The 19,929-nt window shown below is 52.3% G+C and overlaps 1 protein-coding gene across 1 annotated transcript; it reads right to left on the minus strand.

Moving 5' to 3' along the window:
* Positions 1-811: 811 nt before the first annotated feature.
* LOC120651993 (probable indole-3-acetic acid-amido synthetase GH3.8) lies at positions 812-3,164 on the minus strand. Its single transcript, XM_039929675.1, has one exon. The coding sequence runs from the start codon at positions 3,014-3,016 to the stop codon at positions 1,166-1,168; it is 1,851 nt and encodes a 616-aa protein (XP_039785609.1). The 5' UTR covers positions 3,017-3,164; the 3' UTR covers positions 812-1,165.
* Positions 3,165-19,929: the final 16,765 nt, after the last annotated feature.

Consider the following 19,929-nt stretch of genomic DNA (forward strand, 5'->3'; position numbering starts at 1 on the left):
AATAACTCTTTTTTGTCCTACAAATTATTGTCTATGGAAGCACAAGGTGCGACGGAGTACTACATAAACAAAGAGGACATAAAAAATAGAATCAAAGCCTAGAAATAAATTCCGATGTAAAAAAATGCTCTACTGATATTCTGTAATGGCACCTAGTTTAAGCAAGGTACATGCGTTACGGAACAATGCTAAAAATCTTCAAGCAGAAACCTTCGAGAAAACCAGCAGAAATAAAATCTGTGGTCAATTCAAGGCATATTGTATCACTCCATTGTACCTATTTGTACTAGGCAAAGAATCTTGATTTGACAGCTAATAGGCGGCCGCACCAATCAAAGGCTACTTTTACTGCTACTGGCCCCGCGACACCGAATGAATACGCGCTAATCGTTGCGCTAGAGAAAAAGGCACGGCGGAGCGGCAAAAGCCTTCGGGCTTGCAGAGCTGCTGTCTGCACTTCTGCAGCACCGGGGGGGGGGGGGGGGGGGGGGGTACAGTGTTGCAGGCCGCCTTTTTGACTGTGGTTGCTCGAGAGGGGCTCGTGTACTTCCCGGTCTACGCTGCCTCCCGCTTTCCCTCCTGATTACCGGCTAATCATGGCATGGCTGCCCCCCGCCCGTTCATTCATGACAAATCTTCGGATTTAGCGAAGCGCGGCAGCATCAGCACTCAAGCACAGCGCGGCCTAAATATGGAAAGGCTGGCGCTCGGCCGTACAGTAGACTGCAAGGCTGCTGCCAGTGTCACAGAGCCCATCAAGAGTTCAACACTTGAACCCAACGGTACACCGGACGACAGAGCCCATCAGGAGTACTAGATCACAGACTCTAGCACTTGTACTGGTAACGACAATCACTCGCTAATAAGCACCACTAGCAATTAACAGCACCCGGCAGCAGCTAGCTAATGATCGAGCTAGCTAGCCCCTACCTGCAGGGAAAGCCTTCTTCACCCACCCGCATTACATGGCACGTACACTACTTACTACCCAAACACACACACCTCTAACTCAGAAGCACGATACTGTGGCCTAATCAGCAGGAGCTGAAAATCACTACCTGGCCCGACACGACCAAGAAAAAAAAAAGCAAAAACAAGCCACTAATAAATATACTAGCTAGTACTACGGCGAACGTGACGCGCTGCGTGCACCGCGGTGGGGCCGCTAGTCGGAGCGGCGCGGCGGCGCCGGCTCCCAGTGCGGCGGCGCGGGGCTGAAGTGGCGCGACACGACCCGGGAGTCGAGCAGCTCGACGATGGGCGGGAAGGACACGCAGCGAGGCACCTTGTACTGGTTGATGGAGGCCCCCCGGGAGATGGCGTAGTCCATGAGCTCCTCGAACGTGCCCGGCCGCACCACCCGGATCTCCAGCGGCCCGATGGCGCCGTCCGCCACGCGGCTCTGCCGGTACACCGAGTTGAGCGCCTCCTCCATCTCCAGGCAGCACCGCTCCAGCGTCTCCCCGTCCACCGCCGCCGGCCCGGCGTCGGCGTCGGCGGTGGCCAGCAGCTCCCAATACACGACGTAGTGGCCCGGGATGCTGCGCGTGCACGCGTGGCTCGTGTACTCCACCACCGCCGCGCCGCCGCCGCAGCGCGCGCGGAGGTGCGCCGACGCGCGGTCCACGGCGCGCTGCAGCTCCGCCTCGTCCGTCTTGTCGGACTCGATGGAGAGCAGCACGTTCTTGCGGCGGACGAACTGGAACTGCGGCGCCGCGTTGTGGAAGCCCGCCACGCGGAGGATGTCGCCGACGCGGTAGCGGTAGAGCCCCGCGTAGGTGGTGATGACCAGCTCGTACTCGCGGCCGGCCTCCACTTTGGCCAGGTCCACCAGCTGCGCCGCGCCGCCCGGCGCCACGCCGCTGGCCTCGTCCACGGGGAGGAACTCGAAGTAGCCCATGTTGGGCATGATGGTGTAGCGCACCTCCGACGGGTGGCACATGGGCCGGAGGTTGAGCCCGAAGTAGCACTCGGAGGAGGCGTACATGGTGCACGCCATGGGCAGGCCGCCGCTGTAGTACTCGAGGGTGGGGATGTACTGCTGCATCGCGCCGGTGACGATCACGTCCAGGTACCTGGTGTTGGGCCACACGCGGGTGACGATGCCCGCCCAGTCGCCGCGGGAGCACTCGGCGCGGAGGAACCGGGCCAGCTCCGGGTCCGGGCGGAGGATGCCCGCCACGGCGTCGCGGACGGCCGGGTCGGCCACGCGCGGGGTCAGCGCGCCGGCCTCGATGTCCGCGGCGAGCTGCTCCCAGTGGAGCTGCAGGAAGCGGATGGCGCGGAGGAGGCCTGACGCGAACACGGCGCCGACGCGGAGCACGGCGTGGCGCTGGCAGAGGCCGCAGACCATCTGCGCGTACATGCTCTGGAACGCGTCGGCGCAGAGGATGGCCGCCGTGGGGCTCGTGTAGTCGTGGTACGGGTCGTAGGGGCGGTTCCTGAAGTGCTCGCTCTTGTAGTAGCTCGTCAGCACGGGCCGCGCCGCCAGCCCGCCGGGCGTCGTCGTCTCCGACTTGACGAACAGGAAGTAGAGCGCCTTGCCCTTGTCGAGGCCGGGCACGTACTGGTTCATGACCGGCATGAGGAGGCTGTAGAGCAGCTGGCGCCGGTCGAGCTCCTCCCTGATGGTGGGCATCAGCTTGCGCTCGCCGGCCGAGGTGCCGGAGCTGGTGAGGAACTCGGAGATGGGGTGCGCGGAGAGGATGGGCGAGCGGTCGCCGTTGGCGATGCGCTGGATGTCCGGCTGCAGGTCCTCGTAGGTGACGACGGGCACCCGGGCGCGGAACGCGGCGCGGTCGGTGGCGCCGGCGAGCCCGCAGCGCGCCAGGTACTCGGTCCCGGCGTTCCTGGCGAGGATCTCGGCCAGGACGCGCTCCTGCACGGCGTCCACGTTGGAGGTCATCTCCTCGATGAACCGCAGCTTCTCGGCGTCCTTGTCGCTGGGCACGGCGGCGGCGGCCGGGGCCGGCGAGCGCAGCGCCGTCGCCGCGGGCGAGTCCGTCATCACCGCCATCAGGGACCGCTCGATTAGTGGAATGGAACAGGAGCAGAGGAGGGTGAGTTGGCGGGTGGTGACGCGACGAAACGGAACAATCAAATGCCTCGTTGTTGTTGAGTCTGTGGGGGGAGGGAGTGAGCTTGGGTGAGCACACAGGCAGCTCAGCTTGATGGGTGGTGTGGTGTGGTGTGGAGGAGGCGGGTTTATATAGGTGGGCGGAGCGGGCGGGCACGAGGGCGACGGCGAGGGGTGTCGGGGTCGGGGGCGGCATGGTGGGGACCCGTGTCGCGTCGGGAGGCGGGCAGCGGCCCGGCAAGCCCGCCCAAGTCGGACCCGGACAGGTCACGGCGCGGCGCTCCCCTTGGAAGAAGTAGTTCGCCTTGGCCTCGCCCAAGTAACCAACGCCCCGGCCGCGACCGGCGATGCGGCAGTGCGCGCGATCTGCTCCTGCTCCTCGGTGGCGGCCAGCACCTAGTGCACCGCCCAGCGGCGTTTATCTCGTGCCGGATAACATGGGACGTGACCCAGTCCCAGTCCCAGCGCCAGCGAGCGAGTGGCGTACAGCCGAGCAGGGCTGATCCTGATCGACAGCGTAGGTGTGTAGCGGCGGCGTCCACCGGCGATCGGCGGCGTTCCAGAAGAGGAGCAGCAGCAGCGGGGCAGCTAAAGAACTGCTGGCCTCCTCCTGCTGCGCTGGTGCTGCTGGGAATGGCAAGTGCTGAAGGGTGGATTCGGATCGGATACAGATGAAATCGGATCCGGATGTCATCTTTTACCATATTTTAATCCGGATACGAATGTGAATGCAGATCTCATCGGATACGAATACAAAACGGATAGTTTGAATCCGGATTCGGATCCGGATACCTTCTCGATTTGAAACATAGAGCTATCATGAGTAAGGATGGATTTGGATGTTTATTCGAATGTCATATTTTTGGTCATTTTTCTTCAATTATGGACAAATAAAATATAGAATTTACTATGTAAATTCATAGCATTTTATTTAACATTGATCTTGTAAAGATTCATAAAAACTAAACCTCAAATTTATCATATATATTCTCAAATAATAGATATAAAAATTCGAATACGGATCGGATACGAATTCGAATCTTTTTTCACCTTTTTAATTGTAAGGAGCAAATAATAGATAAAAATATATACAAAATTTTATTCTTATGTGTAATAATATGCTTTATAATATAAAAAAAGATTAGCATAAAATTTTAAACATATCTATTTTAAAATATCAATTTTTTTTCTAAGAATTCGGATGTTTAGATCCATCCTTAATCATGAGTATCAATTTATTTTGTCAACAATTTTATAGTAAATCAAAATTATTATACAAGTAGTGAGTAAAAGATTAGAAGATAACTAATAGAAAAAGAATATAATTATCTATGCATAGCTTTTATATTAAATATATAATACTAATTATAAATGTAAAATAAATAAATATTTAAATACTTAATAATTAAGATATATAAAAAAGATTTTATCATTAAATAATTAATTAATTTGACTCGTATTAAATAATTTTAATCATGAAATAAATATATTAAATATTTAAAGTTAATTTTTATATCATTACTAATTTTAATAAATATATTATTAGTTATCTAGCTTTCTAAATAATTTAAATAGTCTACATCATCAAGTAATTAGGTATAAAGATAAGTTTAACATTGTCTCACTAGTCAATTTTTCTTTGCGGATACGGACGGATACGGATATGATCGGATATTCCTCGAATACGAATATGGAATCGGATAGAGAAAAGTTCATAAAATCGGATTCGGATGCATCCATATGACATCCATATTAAAATCAAATACGAATACGGATATCCATATTTACGTTTTAAGCGGATACGAATACGGATAATTTGGATGTTGAGACATCCGGATCCATCCTTAAGTGCTGTGCGCGGCGGGCTCATCTATGCAGTGGGCAGATGGTAGTAGTACTTTCTACTTACACCAGAGCTACTACAATTGGAATGCCAGCGGAGAGGAGGCACCAAAGTCCACCCACCCTTCTGACACCGCGCCCGCTGTCCCTTGGTTCAGCACTGGAGTTGATCCGGAGACACTTCTTTGGATTCGCCACCAAAAATCCAAGGCGAGAGGTTTTTAGCAGCAGCATTATTCTAGTACAAGTCGAATTGAATCTCGCGTGGCCATCCATGTTGCTCTAGGCCACAATCATCGTGTGTTTTCCTCGCTCGTGGCACGACCAACGGTTGGAGGTCGATCGATTAGTGGCCGGAACGTGTCAGATGGGCAAAGGCCACGGCCGTTCCACCCTCCTATCTCTTTCTCCCAAAAAGACTGCTGCTACCAGGTAGTATACGCAGCGTACGCACTACCGCGGCCACGGGCACGGACAGGCCCCGCCGTCGCGTTCGTGTTCGCGCCTGGTCGCGTTTTGCGGGACTGGGGACCCGTGACACGGATCTCACTCACCCGCTCGATCGGTAGTGCTGGTGCGTGACTGTGCGCGCGCTGCGGGAAAGGGAAAGGGCCAGGGCCAGGGCCCGGCGAGAAAAGACGCCGGGCACGAGGGGGAAGAGACATCGACAAGCCCCTCCGGCGCGGCGAAGCGTACGCCGCCTGTGATGGCCCCCCCGCCGCTCGCTGTTCCGGCCCGGACATTTTGTCGATCGACGCACGCCTCAGCAGCCTTGGCCTGCACCCGGCATCCTCCTCTGGAGCGAGTCCTCGCCAGCGTCCACTTCCTGTTCCGCTTTTCTTTTCTTTTTCTTTTTCCGGCGGTGCGCTTTGCCCGGCCCCGTACCTAGCGCGACAAAGGCAACGGCCGGCACATCTGCCGCTCTCTGCCTCTCCCTTTCCATCCTCTACAGGATCGGATCGGATCGGAGGAGCACCACAGTGGCATGCATCCGTGCACGCCCTGTCCCGCGGATTATATTCTACCTGTCACGGACCGCGTGGCCGTACAGGCGACCGCCCTTCCTCAAGCAAGCAGCCAAGCACGCACAGATGCCACCGGCCGGCCGCTGTACCGTACGTCTCGTCTCCTCACATGGCGATGGCGTCGCCGGCTACGGAGCGAGCCCTGCAGGAAGGAAGGAAAATGAAGAACACAACGACCGCCGCCGTGTGGGTGCTCGGGGCCTCGGGGGGTCATTAATTGTGGAGATGTTTAGCTAGATTAGATTCTGCATGCGATCGATTAGGTGGGCGGTTACATAAGATTAAAGCTCCATCAGGTTTACGCAGCCTGGCCATGTGCCGACGGCCGCGGGCAGGCGAGACTGGCAGCAGCGCCCGTCGCCGCCGCTGAATTGAATCGGAGAAGAAGCTCTGCTCTGCTCTGGTCCGCTAGCTAGCTCGCTCGGCCGGCCGGCATGTGCCCCAAGGTGCGGTTAACATGCAAGGGCGGCGGTACGGCGCGCCGGAGGGAGCTGGGCGATGGCAGATATTCCCCTGCCTGATGCCGGCCGCGGCGGCGATGCGCGCGCGCATGGTAATCGCCCCGCCGCCCCGGTCAGAAAGATAATCCGGGTCAAAGCCCGGAGAATTTGCCCGCTGGCTGGCTGGCTGGCTGGCTCGCCAGAGATTCGATCCGGCTCCGCTGCGTTTGCAGAGAGGGACCGGAGGAAGCTTCGATTCACCGACGCCATGGCTTGTATATTGCAACATGCAGGTGGTGTTTTCAACCGATGGACGGCGCGGCCGGCCTAGCTAGTTCCTTTTTCTTTTCCCCACCATTACGCGCGCACCGGCGGCTGCTGCGCTGCGGCAGGTGGTGGGTGTGGTGGACGCGCGCGCGCACGGATTCCCCTCCTCCCTCCTCCCAGCTCCCGATTCCGATCCTGCGCGGCCGTGGCGCGGGAGGCGGCAGGGATCCCGGGCGGCACACGTTGCACGGCCAGCTCCGCCCCACGCGCCGGCCACAGCTGGGTCCGATCAGTTATCGTGAATGCTGGGTGGCTCATGGATCCCTGCCTCGCCATGTGTACCCAACATACAGTACTGTAGTTAGTTTGGGACTTGGGCGGAGGGGGCATGGCGCGGCGTGCGTTATAAATGGCGAGCAGTTGCGGGGTGCCGGCCGGCCAGTTCATGAACGTGACGAACCGATGATGATGCGCGACGCAGATGGATGGATCGGTGGAGGGCCACCTCAAGTGCATACCTGTCGACGGCTCCGTGGTAGGGGATGGGCGCCTGTCACATTGATGAGCTGGAGGTGAGTTCCATACCGTGCCAAATGTATAGAGCTTCCCTTCCATGAGATATTTTTCATTCTCATCTTCTTTTCGCCAATCTCGTCTCTCTTTTATTTTTCGTTGCCGCAAATATCTGAATATAGATACACGAGCACCGATTGCTTTCAGAGAGAGCGCGTCCCATCTGTGAAGAAAACAAGGGATTATAGTCGGAACCGGATACTGCAGAGGGACTCGATTACTGACACATGAGGCCGGGTCTGCACATTAGTGACTAAAAGCATCTCTGCAACTACCGGAGAGGATCCTAGTCCATTATAGTTACTACTAGATGCTCGTACTTATGTACTATGCAGCTGTAGTTTTGAACTGCAAGAGGCGGCAAGGTGTCTCGTGACCCCGACAATTATCAATACGCGCATATATGATTGGTGCAGTCCGACAGTGGACGACGGGGGGCGACCCGGGCCCTGACCGGGCACGGGCACAGTAGAGTAGGGCAGCAGTGGCCACCCTACCCTACAGCCACGACGCCGGCCGCGGCCGCCCAGGCATCGGACCGGCGGTCTGTCTGCTCATCATCTGCCGCTGCCGCTGCCGCTGCCGCTGCGCACGCATCATTTTGCCCAACCCTTCCAGCGGCTGCAGTCAACAGCTAGCCCCCACTGCTGCTGCACTGCATGCACCTACTCCTACGTGCCAGCGGCTGCCACGTGGTGTAATAGGCAGGACGACAGGCTGCCACTTCCTGTGTCGGCATGACCAATACTAGAGTAATCATTTTACCATTGAACCGCCGGTGATGGCTGCTGGATAGCAACGGTAGGGTGGCGCCAGCAGTGAGATCCGCGACAGTACCGAGGTCACGAAGCCTCGGCCTCCTCTAATGTGGCTGTAATACCTCGTCAATATTCACATGTGGGTCCAGGTTCACAAGTCAGTGCCACTAATATATGGGTCCGGATTCACATGTCACTATAGACAGATTGGCGCTGGGCTAGCTACAGAGCGAGCCGATCATGGCGTCGAAAGATAACTGGTACGCAGGGCCGACGACGACGGGTAGTGTACGTAGTAGTAAAACACTTAGAGACTTAGCTCGTGTTTAGTTGCAAAATTCAAAATTCCAAAAAAAAAATTCCGTCACCTGTATGGAGACTTAAATCTAGACGAAATAAAAAACGCATTGCGACTGCTGTCTGTAAATGGCGAGACGAATCTAATAAACCTAATTAGGTTGTAAGCATACGCTAAATTGCTACAGTAATGCTACAGTAAACAACCTCTAATGACGGATCAATTATGCTCATTAGATTCGTCTCGCGATTTACAGACGAGTTCTGTAATTATTTTTATGATTAATCTATGTTTAGTACTTTAAATTTAAAAAGATGTTTTTTCAAAAATTTTACGGAGCGCAACTAAACACCGCTTTAGATTAGATGGAACTCGTGAGAAAGACATGCATGGGGATTGGGGACTAGTCCCCGGTCCCCGCAACCCCTACCAGGAAGCTTCACCACCCCCTTGCCGCGGTAAACTTTGGGACACACAGTCTGGTCTTGGGAGTTGAGTTCTTCGGACCACCACCACGTGAACCAAAAGGAGGTCACAAGGAGGGGTTTCACCGCTTTCCAGTCAATGATGGAATACTTTATGTTTATCCATCCCTCATTTGCAGCATCATGTATATTCAAGTATATCATGTATATTCAAGTATGGCTGTCATCACTTGTCGCTTATTACGGCTCCGTAAAGCTCAAAACTTCTCACGTGGCTCGCATGTATATTTTGTCTAGTTGATTGCTTGTTTTCTTCTGTCATCGATCAGGTTTCAACACGGTGCACGTGCACTACACACACGTGTAGCCATATCAGATAATAAATTAAAGAACAATTTAATCTATCTTTATCTTATTATTTGGCCAACAAACAGAGCCTCCACGTTCGCTCTCAAGGTTTAGAAATTCTCACGTTAATCGGAGAAAAATAGAAAAATAAAAATTACCCACCACTGCCATTACGATAAAAATTAGCCTAAAATACCCCTGTGCCTAATTAAAAATCACCCACCAATGCCATTATAAAAAATTAAATATAAAATACCATTTAGCTATGTATCAATTAAAAATATATACTATTAACAAAAACTAAAGCTAACAACAATCAATCAAAATAAAATGAAAATGTCGGTACCATGCAACTGGGGTACCCACTCCTACTGTGCCAAGACTCGCGTAGTTATCCGTAACTACGCCCTAAGGAGCTGAGCAGCCGGACCCCTGGGGTCCGACTCCATCTCACCGGACCAACGGTCCCGGACCCGCTTCCCGCTCGGGGACGGGTCCGGTGTCACCACGTGTCCTAGAGGTGGAAATACTCAGTACCTGTGGCCGCGGACCCGGACCCCCGCAGGTGGGTCCGGGACCTCCACGTGCCATCCGGACCCCCGCAGGTGGGTCCGGAACCTCCACGTGCCATCCGGACTCCCGCAGATGGGTCCTGGACCTCCACGTGCCTATCCGGACCCCCGTGAGCTCTCGGCTCAGCTAGCTGCTCGGGAGGGGTCCGGAGCCGCCACGTGTCATGCGGGCGCGGGCGCAAGCCTTCCGCTGGAAGCTCCCTCACTCACCCGCATTAAGTGCGAGTGGTTGAGGTGGGCTCTGCTGCCTCTAGGCACGGGGCAGCTTTTGTCATTCCACACTATGGATCGCCAATTACCGACGCGGCTCGTCATTTACCAAGACAAGCATTAAAGACTCAGCGCCGTGCGCATGCGCGACGAGTCATGATGACCAGCTACTGACTGGAGCAACAGTGCACACTGCTACAGTGGACTGAGTCAGTAGTTCGGCGCTTCATCATGACCTCGACGCGCGGCTGCAGAGGCTAGACTCTACTCTGACAGGACAGCTCAAGACCATCCCTGGTCAGAAGCTACGCACGGAAGCCGACGACAAGATCTCCGGATCTGAGGCATTGAAGGCCAAAGTGTAGTTTATAATACATCGCCGGGTCCACATGTCGGGGCCCCGCTCAGTGTACGTGCTCCCCTTGGACATATAAAAGGGAGAGCACACCCGCTAGAACACAGATCCTCAGACTCTCTCAAGACTCAGCTAGAGAGCGCAAGCAATACAATACACAGTGGACGTAGGGTATTACGCTCCGGCAGCCTGAACCACTCTAAACCAGCTGTGTTCCTCGCGTTCTTGAGTGAGATCGAACTAAGACTAGCTAACCCCCGAGTTCACACCCTCTGGGCTAGGGCGGGTGCCTTCCGCCACCCGGCTGTGGTTTGCAGCACCACGACATTTGGCGCGCCAGGTAGGGGTGCTTTAGCTAGTTTGTGGGGTTTCTAGGGGTACCCACAGCCGGGTGACGGAGCGCACCCGCCTATTCCCAGTGAGGGAGTACTCGGGGAAGCACTAGGCGATGGGGCTGAATCTACGCTGCGAGAGGGACTCAAGAACACACGATTTAGAGTGATTCGGGCCGCCCGGGGCGTAATACCCTACGTCCACTGGGAGATGTATTGTTCTTGGTGGTGTGAATGAACCTATCCTCTGCTGGCCTTGGCTCCCACCCAGCCTGAGGTTTTCTAGCGGCGCCCCCTCCTTTTATAGACCAAGGGGGGAGCGGATACATTGGACGTTGGGGCCCCGACAGGTGGGCCCAACGTGACTGTGCAGCATACTGCGCAGAGTACTCAAACGGCTACAGTAGTTGCGAATCTTTCCTTTGCTTCCGCACACTGTTGCCCTTCTGACTCAGGGGGGTCTTCTCTTGTCCCGTCAGCTAGGTGCCCGTTGGAGTAACGTAGCTTACGGCGTGGCCTGCTGAGGCTATTATGTAGGCGTCATAATGGGTGAAGCCGAGCAGTCACATCCTTCTGTCATGGTAGACTGGCAGGCGCGAAGTGGGCGGCGCCAGCGGCTCCACTACGCGTCTTGGTAATACGCGATCAAGAGCCCACTGGTCAAGGAATCGCCTCGGCTTCTGCTGCATCAATGCGGACGTCCACCTACCACAATGAATGCAGCGGTGGGTGAGGCTTAGTACGGAGACCAAGCGGCCTTGTCCCTGTAGACACGTGTCGGCTCCGGACCGCCCCGAGGCAGGGCGTCGACTTCTTCCCTCAGAGAGGGGTCCGATCACTATACAGGTGGTCTAGGACCCCATGAGGGGTCCGGGACTCCGCGGGGGTCCGGATTCCTCAGGAGGTCTGGAGCCCCAGCTGCTTGCGTTTAAGTGCCTGCCTCTCCCAGGACACGTGGCGTCTCCGGACCTTCCCCAGTCGTGGAGCGGTTCCGGATTGTTGTCGGGAGAACAGGACTTCGGACCGCAGGGGTCCAGCTGTTTGGATGTAGTCAAGGATAACTACAAAGGCCCTTGCCTAGACTCAGCAAGAGGGGGTACCCCAGTCCTGGGGTACCGACAGTGGCCCCCGGGCCCACCTCGGGAGAGGTACGAACCCGCGGGTGGGCCACTATCGTGATGTGTTTCCACGCAAGCTCGATTGCGTTGGTGTGCTCATGCAGAGAGCGGGTGCTCCGGACCCCTGAGGCCGGTACACCTGTTGGCAGGTTCGGGTACTAGAGCGCTCTCCTCAGGGCGACGAGGGTGTAGGCTTAGGGTACAGAACCAAGCTAAGCGGCTACACAGACCTCGGATCGCTCAGGGAGCAAGCACCACTTCCCGGACCCGGCACTTGGAGCGACCGTGGCGAGCGGTCTCCGCCGGAGCGGGCCACCGGAGTGGACTTGGAGCGACCGTGGCGAGCGGCCTCCGCCGGAGCGGGCCACCGGAGTGGACTTGGAGCGACCGTGGCGAGCGGCCTCCGCCGGAGCGGGCCACCGGAGTGGACTTGGAGCGACCGTGGCGAGCGGCCTCCGCCGGAGCGGGCCACCGGAGTGGACTTGGAGCGACCGTGGCGAGCGGCCTCCGCCGGAGCGGGCCACCGGAGTGGACTTGGAGCGACCGTGGCGAGCGGCCTCCGCCGGAGCGGGCCACCGGAGTGGACTTGTAGCGACCGTGGCGAGCGGCCTCCGCCGGAGCGGGCCACCGGAGTGGACTTGGAGCGACCGTGGCGAGCGGCCTCCGCCGGAGCGGGCCACTGGAGTGGACTTGGAGCGACCGTTGCTGACAATCCGATGAAGTATGTTACCGGACCTCATAGTAAGGTGAAAAGAAACCAAACCTTATACTAGAAGAGAGCCCGGGACCTCTAAAGACAGCAGTCCTGGATGCTAGAGTACTTGTAACAGGGTAGTGAAGTACGTAAACTTAGGGTACATTACCAGGCTAAGCTACGCGGATCTTCTCTACCCCAGGATACAAATACCACCTCTCCAGAGCAGGTCCTTAGGGGTCCGGACTGCCTTCCAGCTAGAAGGGGTGTCTTCACCTGACCACAAGCCAGCAACTTAACTTGGATTGTTAGCAACAAGGGAAACTCCGTTCAAGAGGAAAGAATAGTTTAAACCAAGGCGAATAAATGTAATCAGGACGGAGCCTAGGTAAACTGAGGAAGAAAATCTCCTTTATTATTGTGGTTGTCACGGTATACATCAGAGGTCGGGATTACGAGGTCGGACCTCCACCGCTCCGGACCGCTTTTTGCCTGTTTGTGCGATAGGGCCAGAGGTCGGGTTTACAAGGTCGGACCTTGACCGCTCTGGACACACACGTAGGCGCCACGTTTTTACAAAGGAGGAACTCTCTCTTAGTCTTTTCTTAGGAGTATCCTACGGCTGCATGCTATACAGCGTGTCCTTCTCCGGTTGGAAGTGGTGCCACCACTCCCGAATTCTTCATAGTCGTCGGAGGCGAAGGCGCCCTGGATGTGCCTGAACCGCATCATCCAGCATCACCTCGGGAGCTCTGGGGACCCCTCCTTGCCTAAGAGCTGTCACATGCTTACATGGCATGAGACAAATTCTTTGGCTTTGAATGGGAGAGGCCCCCAGCCGTCGTCGTCGTCTGCCGATGGAAACTAGACGCCCTTGCGCAGCAGATGGACCGGACGTGGAGCGCGGAGAGGTGCGGTCGCTCGCCGGCTTGTCCTTGGTGCTAGCGCCAGGGGTCCCAGCGCCTGGTGACGGGGCCTTGTCTGCAGCAGCACCGAGCTACGCTGAGGCGGATCTCCGGTGCTGGCGACGGCAGGACGACACGGCCAACTTCCTCCGGGATAGCCGTCGGCTCCGGGCTCCATGTTGAGAGGAAGCCTTGAGCCGACGTCATGCCGCCGGAGGGGAAGGATGGCCATTGCTTGAGAGAAAACCTTGAGCCGACACCGGGATGGCGCGGGGCGGCATGCGACAGGCGTCGCCACCGCGCACCACCGTGCCGGCTCTGATGCGTCGCAGTGGCGACGCACAGCAGGCGCAGCTGCCGTGCACCGTCGCACCGAGGGCGCTGGCGCCCCAGTGCCACAGCATGCGGCGTGGGTGACGCCCTGCCTTCCTTCATCTTCTTGTTCGTCGTTGCAGAGGATGAACACGGCCCCCGAAGCCTGAAGATCCAGCCAACGCCTGTCGTCCCCACGGACGGCGCCAAAATGTCGTGGGGTTTCTAGGGGTACCCACAGCCGGGTGACGGAGCGCACCCGCCTATTCCCAGTGAGGGAGTACTCGGGGAAGCACTAGGCGATGGGGCTGAATCTACGCTGCGAGAGGGACTCAAGAACACACGATTTAGAGTGGTTCGGGCCGCCCGGGGCGTAATACCCTACGTCCACTGGGAGATGTATTGTTCTTGGTGGTGTGAATGAACCTATCCTCTGCTGGCCTTGGCTCCCACCCAGCCTGAGGTTTTCTAGCGGCGCCCCCTCCTTTTATAGACCAAGGGGGGAGCGGATACATTGGACGTTGGGGCCCCGACAGGTGGGCCCAACGTGACTGTGCAGCATACTGCGCAGAGTACTCAAACGGCTACAGTAGTTGCGAATCTTTCCTTTGCTTCCGCACACTGTTGCCCTTCTGACTCAGGGGGGTCTTCTCTTGTCCCGTCAGCTAGGTGCCCGTTGGAGTAACGTAGCTTACGGCGTGGTCTGCTGAGGCTATTATGTAGGCGTCATAATGGGTGAAGCCGAGCAGTCACATCCTTCTGTCATGGTAGACTGGCAGGCGAGGAGTGGGCGGCGCCAGCGGCTCCACTACGCGTCTTGGTAATACGCGATCAATAGCCCCCTGGTCAAGGAATCGCCTCGGCTTCTGCTGCATCAATGCGGACGTCCACCTACCACAATGAATGCAGCGGTGGGTGAGGCTTAGTACGGAGACCAAGCGGCCTTGTCCCTGTAGACACGTGTCGGCTCCGGACCGCCCCGAGGCAGGGCGTCGACTTCTTCCCTCAGAGAGGGGTCCGGTCACTATACAGGTGGTCCAGGACCCCATGAGGGGTCCGGGACTCCGCGGGGTCCGGATTCCTCAGGAGGTCCGGAGCCCCAGCTGCTTGCGTTTAAGTGCCTGCCTCTCCCAGGACACGTGGCGTCTCCGGACCTTCCCCAGTCGTGGAGCGGTTCCGGATTGTTGTCGGGAGAACAGGACTTCGGACCGCAGGGGTCCAGCTGTTTGGATGTAGTCAAGGATAACTACAAAGGCCCTTGACTAGACTCAGCAAGAGGGGGTACCCCAGTCCTGGGGTACCGACAGAAAATAAGAACAATTATCTGCGTAATATTATTAAAGCTCAACAAATCAAATTGTTATTATAGGTAGATCATAGTTGAATTGTTTTAATCAACAATAAGACATAATTTACGATAATAAACAGGATGATGTATGGTAAAAAAAAAGTATAACCTTTAAGTAAGGATACAACGACTTGCAAATTTTTGAATTTTCGATACTAGCCGCGAAAATGCGTGGGCTATATGCCAAGTTATCTTATTATTTGGCCAACAAACGGAGCCTTCACGTTCACTCTCAAGGTCTAGAAATTTCCATATTAATCGGAGAAAAATAAAAATTACCCACAACTGCCATTACGATAAAAGTTAGCCTAAAATACCCCTGGGCCTAATTAAAAATCACCCACCAATGCCATTATGAAAAATTAAATATAAAATATCATTTAGCTATGTATCAGTTACAAATATATACTATTAATAAAAACTAATAAAGCTAACAACAATCAATCAAAATAAAATAAAATAAGAATAATTATCTGCATAATATTATTAAAGCTCAACAAATCAAATTGTTATTATAGGTAGATCATAGTTGAATTGTTTTAATCAACAATAAAACATAATTTACGATGATGAACAAGATGATGTATGGTAAAAAAAATATAACCTTTAATTACGAATACAACGATATATAAATTTTTGAATTTTCAATACTCCACGTTCGCTCTCAAGTACTAGAAATTTCCACGTTAATCGAAAAAATAGAAAATAAAAATTACGCACCACTGCCATTACGATAAAAATTAGCCTAAAATACCCGAGTGCCTAATTAAAAATCACCCACGAATGCCATTATGAAAAATTAAATATAAAATACCATTTAGATATGTATCAGTTACAAATATATATTATTAATAAAAACTAAAGCTAACAACAATCAATCAAAATAAAATGAAAATAAGAATAATTATCTGCATAATATTATTAAAGCTCAACAAATCAATTTGTTATAATAAGTAAATCATAGTTGAATTGTTTTAATCAATAATAAGACATAATTTACGATAATGAACAGGATGATGTATGGTAAAAAAATAGTATAACCTTTAAGTAAGGATACAACGATATGTAAATTTTTGAATTTTCAATACTAGCTGCGCAAATGCGCGGCCTATACGCCTAGTTTTATTGTATATTTCGTTCCGTTTAAAAAAGAATTCTCATATGAAGTTTTGAATCATCAGTGAAAATAGTTAGCCAAATTCTAAATTTTTATAATATATTTTACAGTCCCCGAGAATGGACCTAATTTTACAAACAGTAATACATGCATGGGCGTTCCTTAGACTTAGGCCAATCTCAGTGCACAATTTTATAGTACAGTTATCAAGATGGAGAACCAAGCAACTATGCCGGCTGAGTTTCACTCTCATCCCATGAAACTTTTTCGTTCTCCCTCCTCGCTATGTCAGTAAAATTGATGGTGTGATATAGAATTTAATGCTACAAAACTCTTCATGAAATCACTGCTAAGACTGGCCTTACAATGATACTGGTATATACTACTGCCTCCGTCCCATAATATAACAACTTTTTTACTTTTCAAAGTCAAACATTTTCATCTGTAACCAATAATATCTCCAAAAATAATTACTTTTAAATAGCAAAGATTATGCAAAGATTATATGTACGATAGTTGGTTTAATACGAATAAACTAATATCACTTTTGTGTTGTCAATCTTTATATTCTTTTTACCAACTACGGTCAAAGTTTAAAGATTTGACTTGGAGAAAATAAATCTAAAAATAGCTATATTCTGAAACGGAGGTAGAATTAGTTTTCTAAGCTTTCCTTCTCGATTTCCTGATACTGTCTACTTTCAACGAGCTTATTATTATATACTGGCATTGGTTCCGTTGCAGATTTGATTTGGTTCATATCTTTAGAGTGCTTTTACGCATCTAGCAAGGAAGGGTTTGTGGGGTGGAATGGGTAAAATCTAAATTGATCATCTAGGACTATATAATTAAACTTGTAGGCACGACGGCACATAATCTAGCAGATTGCAACCTTTCTACTTGTGGAAGATTCATATTTTGTTTTTTTTTCTCCAACTTCTCCTTTGCTCGACCTCGCATCTTCTTTCCATCCTACTTGTAGAGAAAGCGCGGCTACCGCATCTCCACCCCAGGAAGAAAGTGTCGAGCATGAGATGCAGTAATCAATCGCCGGCCACCACGGCTGTTATAGGGACACTACTCGAACTGAACTATATAGCAAGTCGGCACTTGTTAATAATATGGCCGGTACCCGGCATGCAGCTCAAAGAAGAAGCAAGTAGCTGTGTGCGTGTCTGCATCATTCTGACGCGATCACGTATAAAAATGTCAGTTTGGCAAGCAAAGCCTGACGCTAGCATGGTTACTTTACTTACTTATATTGGGGCGCCGACGTGCCTATACTATACCTGCAAACAAGTCAACAATAAGAAGTGACGGCGATGTCTTTCTGGTGGCCGCCGGCCGGTTCGTGTGTATGCGGTCGTGTCGTCGTCAGGACGTCGTGTACTGTACGCGTGCCTATATATGTGCAAAGGCAAGAGTTAGGCAGTGTCTCGTTCTTTAGTTTGTGTGTCAAGTCTTCGTTAGTGATATTTATTAGTGCTATGCGTCGATCATTGGTATTAGTGGCAGTAGTGATATCCTTGTTTAGGTCGCCGGTAACCTTTTAATTTTTCCACACGTCTACATAGGCCTTGCATGCGTGGATCGATAATGTACTAAACTTGGGTCGATCGATCGGCACATTCTCGGCACCATGCATGACATGGTTCATATCCTACAGGCCAACTAGGTAGCTAACCAACACTGTGTGCCTGTTGATAAACAAAAACATTATATAAATTGATGTGGCATATCATCACTCAACAAGTAAGCAAGCTTGCAAGATGAAATATCGGTGCAGTTGTTGCCGGCCATTGGCACATTAAAATGTTTAGCGCGGTGTATGAATGCATCCTGTGTGGAGGGAAGCGTCGACAAAATAACCACACGCCGGTCACTAGCTTGTTTCGAAGTGATCAGTGATTCGTTCTTACTTACGTTTATCGAAAGCTATGGAAGAGAGTTTGTTGGAAGCGAACTTAAGCACCACGAGCCAATAACCTACACGGGCATGCATGAGTTGCCCGAGAGGCCGAGACTAGTGGATGTACAGGATCAAGCTGGCCTTTGACTTTCCTACATGGTTCTCATATAACTTCTCAGTCTAGATCTAAAGGGTAAAGTACACCAGCGTTATTCAAACTTGTCACGTCGTGTCATTCCTCCCCAAACTTGTAAAATGAAGATTTGGCTTCCTAAACTTAGCTTTGGGTGTCATTTAGGCTCCCGAACTCGCAAATTGCATATTTGACTCCCTAAACTTAGTTTCGGGTCTCATCCGTCCCTAAATAAAAAAAAATGTACATTTGACCCTCTAAATTTGAGTTCGGATGCATATCATCTAGGTCGATGATTTGATTTAACCATCAATATGTAAAAATTAACAATACAAGTTGAGTTTATTAGATACCCATGAAAAAAAAAACATTCATAATTATTCTTCCGTACAAATTATTTGTCAAACTATCGCCATGTTAGCTACGTCAACCATCGGCCATCGGGGCAACGTCAAAGCAATTAGCAACCCCTAATGTTAGATGATGAGGTGGGACCAAACTCTCGCCAATGCTTATAATGGGTGGGAGCTCGAAGATTATGTTGCAAACAACGGCGAGAGCCATGCCTATGGGAAGAAAGAAGGTGCACGTCGTAAGTTTTGGAACTTAGATGTGTAATTTATAAGTTCGGGGATCGGGACGATCCTCGACGATAAGTTTAGGGAGTCAATATGCACTTTGTGAGTTTAGGGACCGGAATGACACCTGAAGCTAATAACTTAAGTTTAGGGAGCCAAAGATGCATTTTACAAGTTCAGGGATCGGAATAATACAAACATAATAAATTTGAGGTCCGGTGGTGTACTTTACTCAAATCTAAAACTCACGAAGAGTGAATGAAGAAGCTTAACCGTGTGTGGTATATGTGGATCTGTAAAAATTCTCATTGACATCAGTTAATCCGTTATAGGGCCCAAGAGGTTCCGACGGCTTGCACTTTCTCACTTTCTTTTTTCTTTTTTTTTGATGAGGGGAGTTTGCACTTAATTATAAAGCCTGCCAACAAGCCAGACATTTGTAGAAAGATTAGGCCCAAGGCCACAAAGCGCTTGCTTCAGACCGCGAAGTTCACGAATATTGGACCGTCAGTTGGCAAGAAGGCCCACGTGCGCTCATCAGGACAGATTAGGCAAAGTGAACATTTTCAAGGTCCAATTGTATTTTTCATGTACGGTTACACGTACGGTAATACTACTATTCTACACTCTAGATATATGTTTATTATATACCTAGCAGTAAAATTACCGATCGAACTGACCAGAAATTATTGAACCGAGCTTCCGGATGGTTGAATCACATTCAATAAAATGGTGTCAGAAATCCCCGCGCGGTAGTCGTTAATGAAAATTTCTTAAGTATCCATTCTTTTCGTGATCGCAGTCCTTATATTTTGGGATGGAGAGGCAGATGTTAGTTAATCTTGACCAAGACCGGGCTTTCCTCCACCAGGGGCTGATCTAAAGGGTGGGGTGCCTCACCCTAAGATTTGGCCTAAGAGCATCTCCAACAGAGGAGGAAAACGGTTCGCCATCGCTATAGCGGAAAAATCATCTTCCAACAGCCTCGTCATTCAACTCCTCTCGCTATCAGGCTCGGTAGGTGCTCCCCTCCGCTCGCTTCTTTCCCCGAGCCCAAGCAGCTCGGCATCTGCTCCCGCGCGCGCGGGTCCCACTTCCTACGCCCGCGGCGGCGGCCCTCGGCGGTAGCAACTACCGCACCGGCCGGCTCCGCCTCGCCTCGTCCGGCCACGGCAGCAGAGCTCACGCCCGCGTCGGCAGGAGGGGCGGGCTGCGGCGGCGGAGCTTGGGCCCACGGCGGTGGCAGGACCGGCGAGCGTGCGGCGTGCAGCCAGGCGGCGGCCATGGCGGGCGG

The sequence above is a fragment of the Panicum virgatum genome, chromosome 9K (genome assembly GCF_016808335.1).
Source record: "Panicum virgatum strain AP13 chromosome 9K, P.virgatum_v5, whole genome shotgun sequence".
Taxonomy (NCBI): Eukaryota; Viridiplantae; Streptophyta; class Magnoliopsida; order Poales; family Poaceae; genus Panicum; species Panicum virgatum.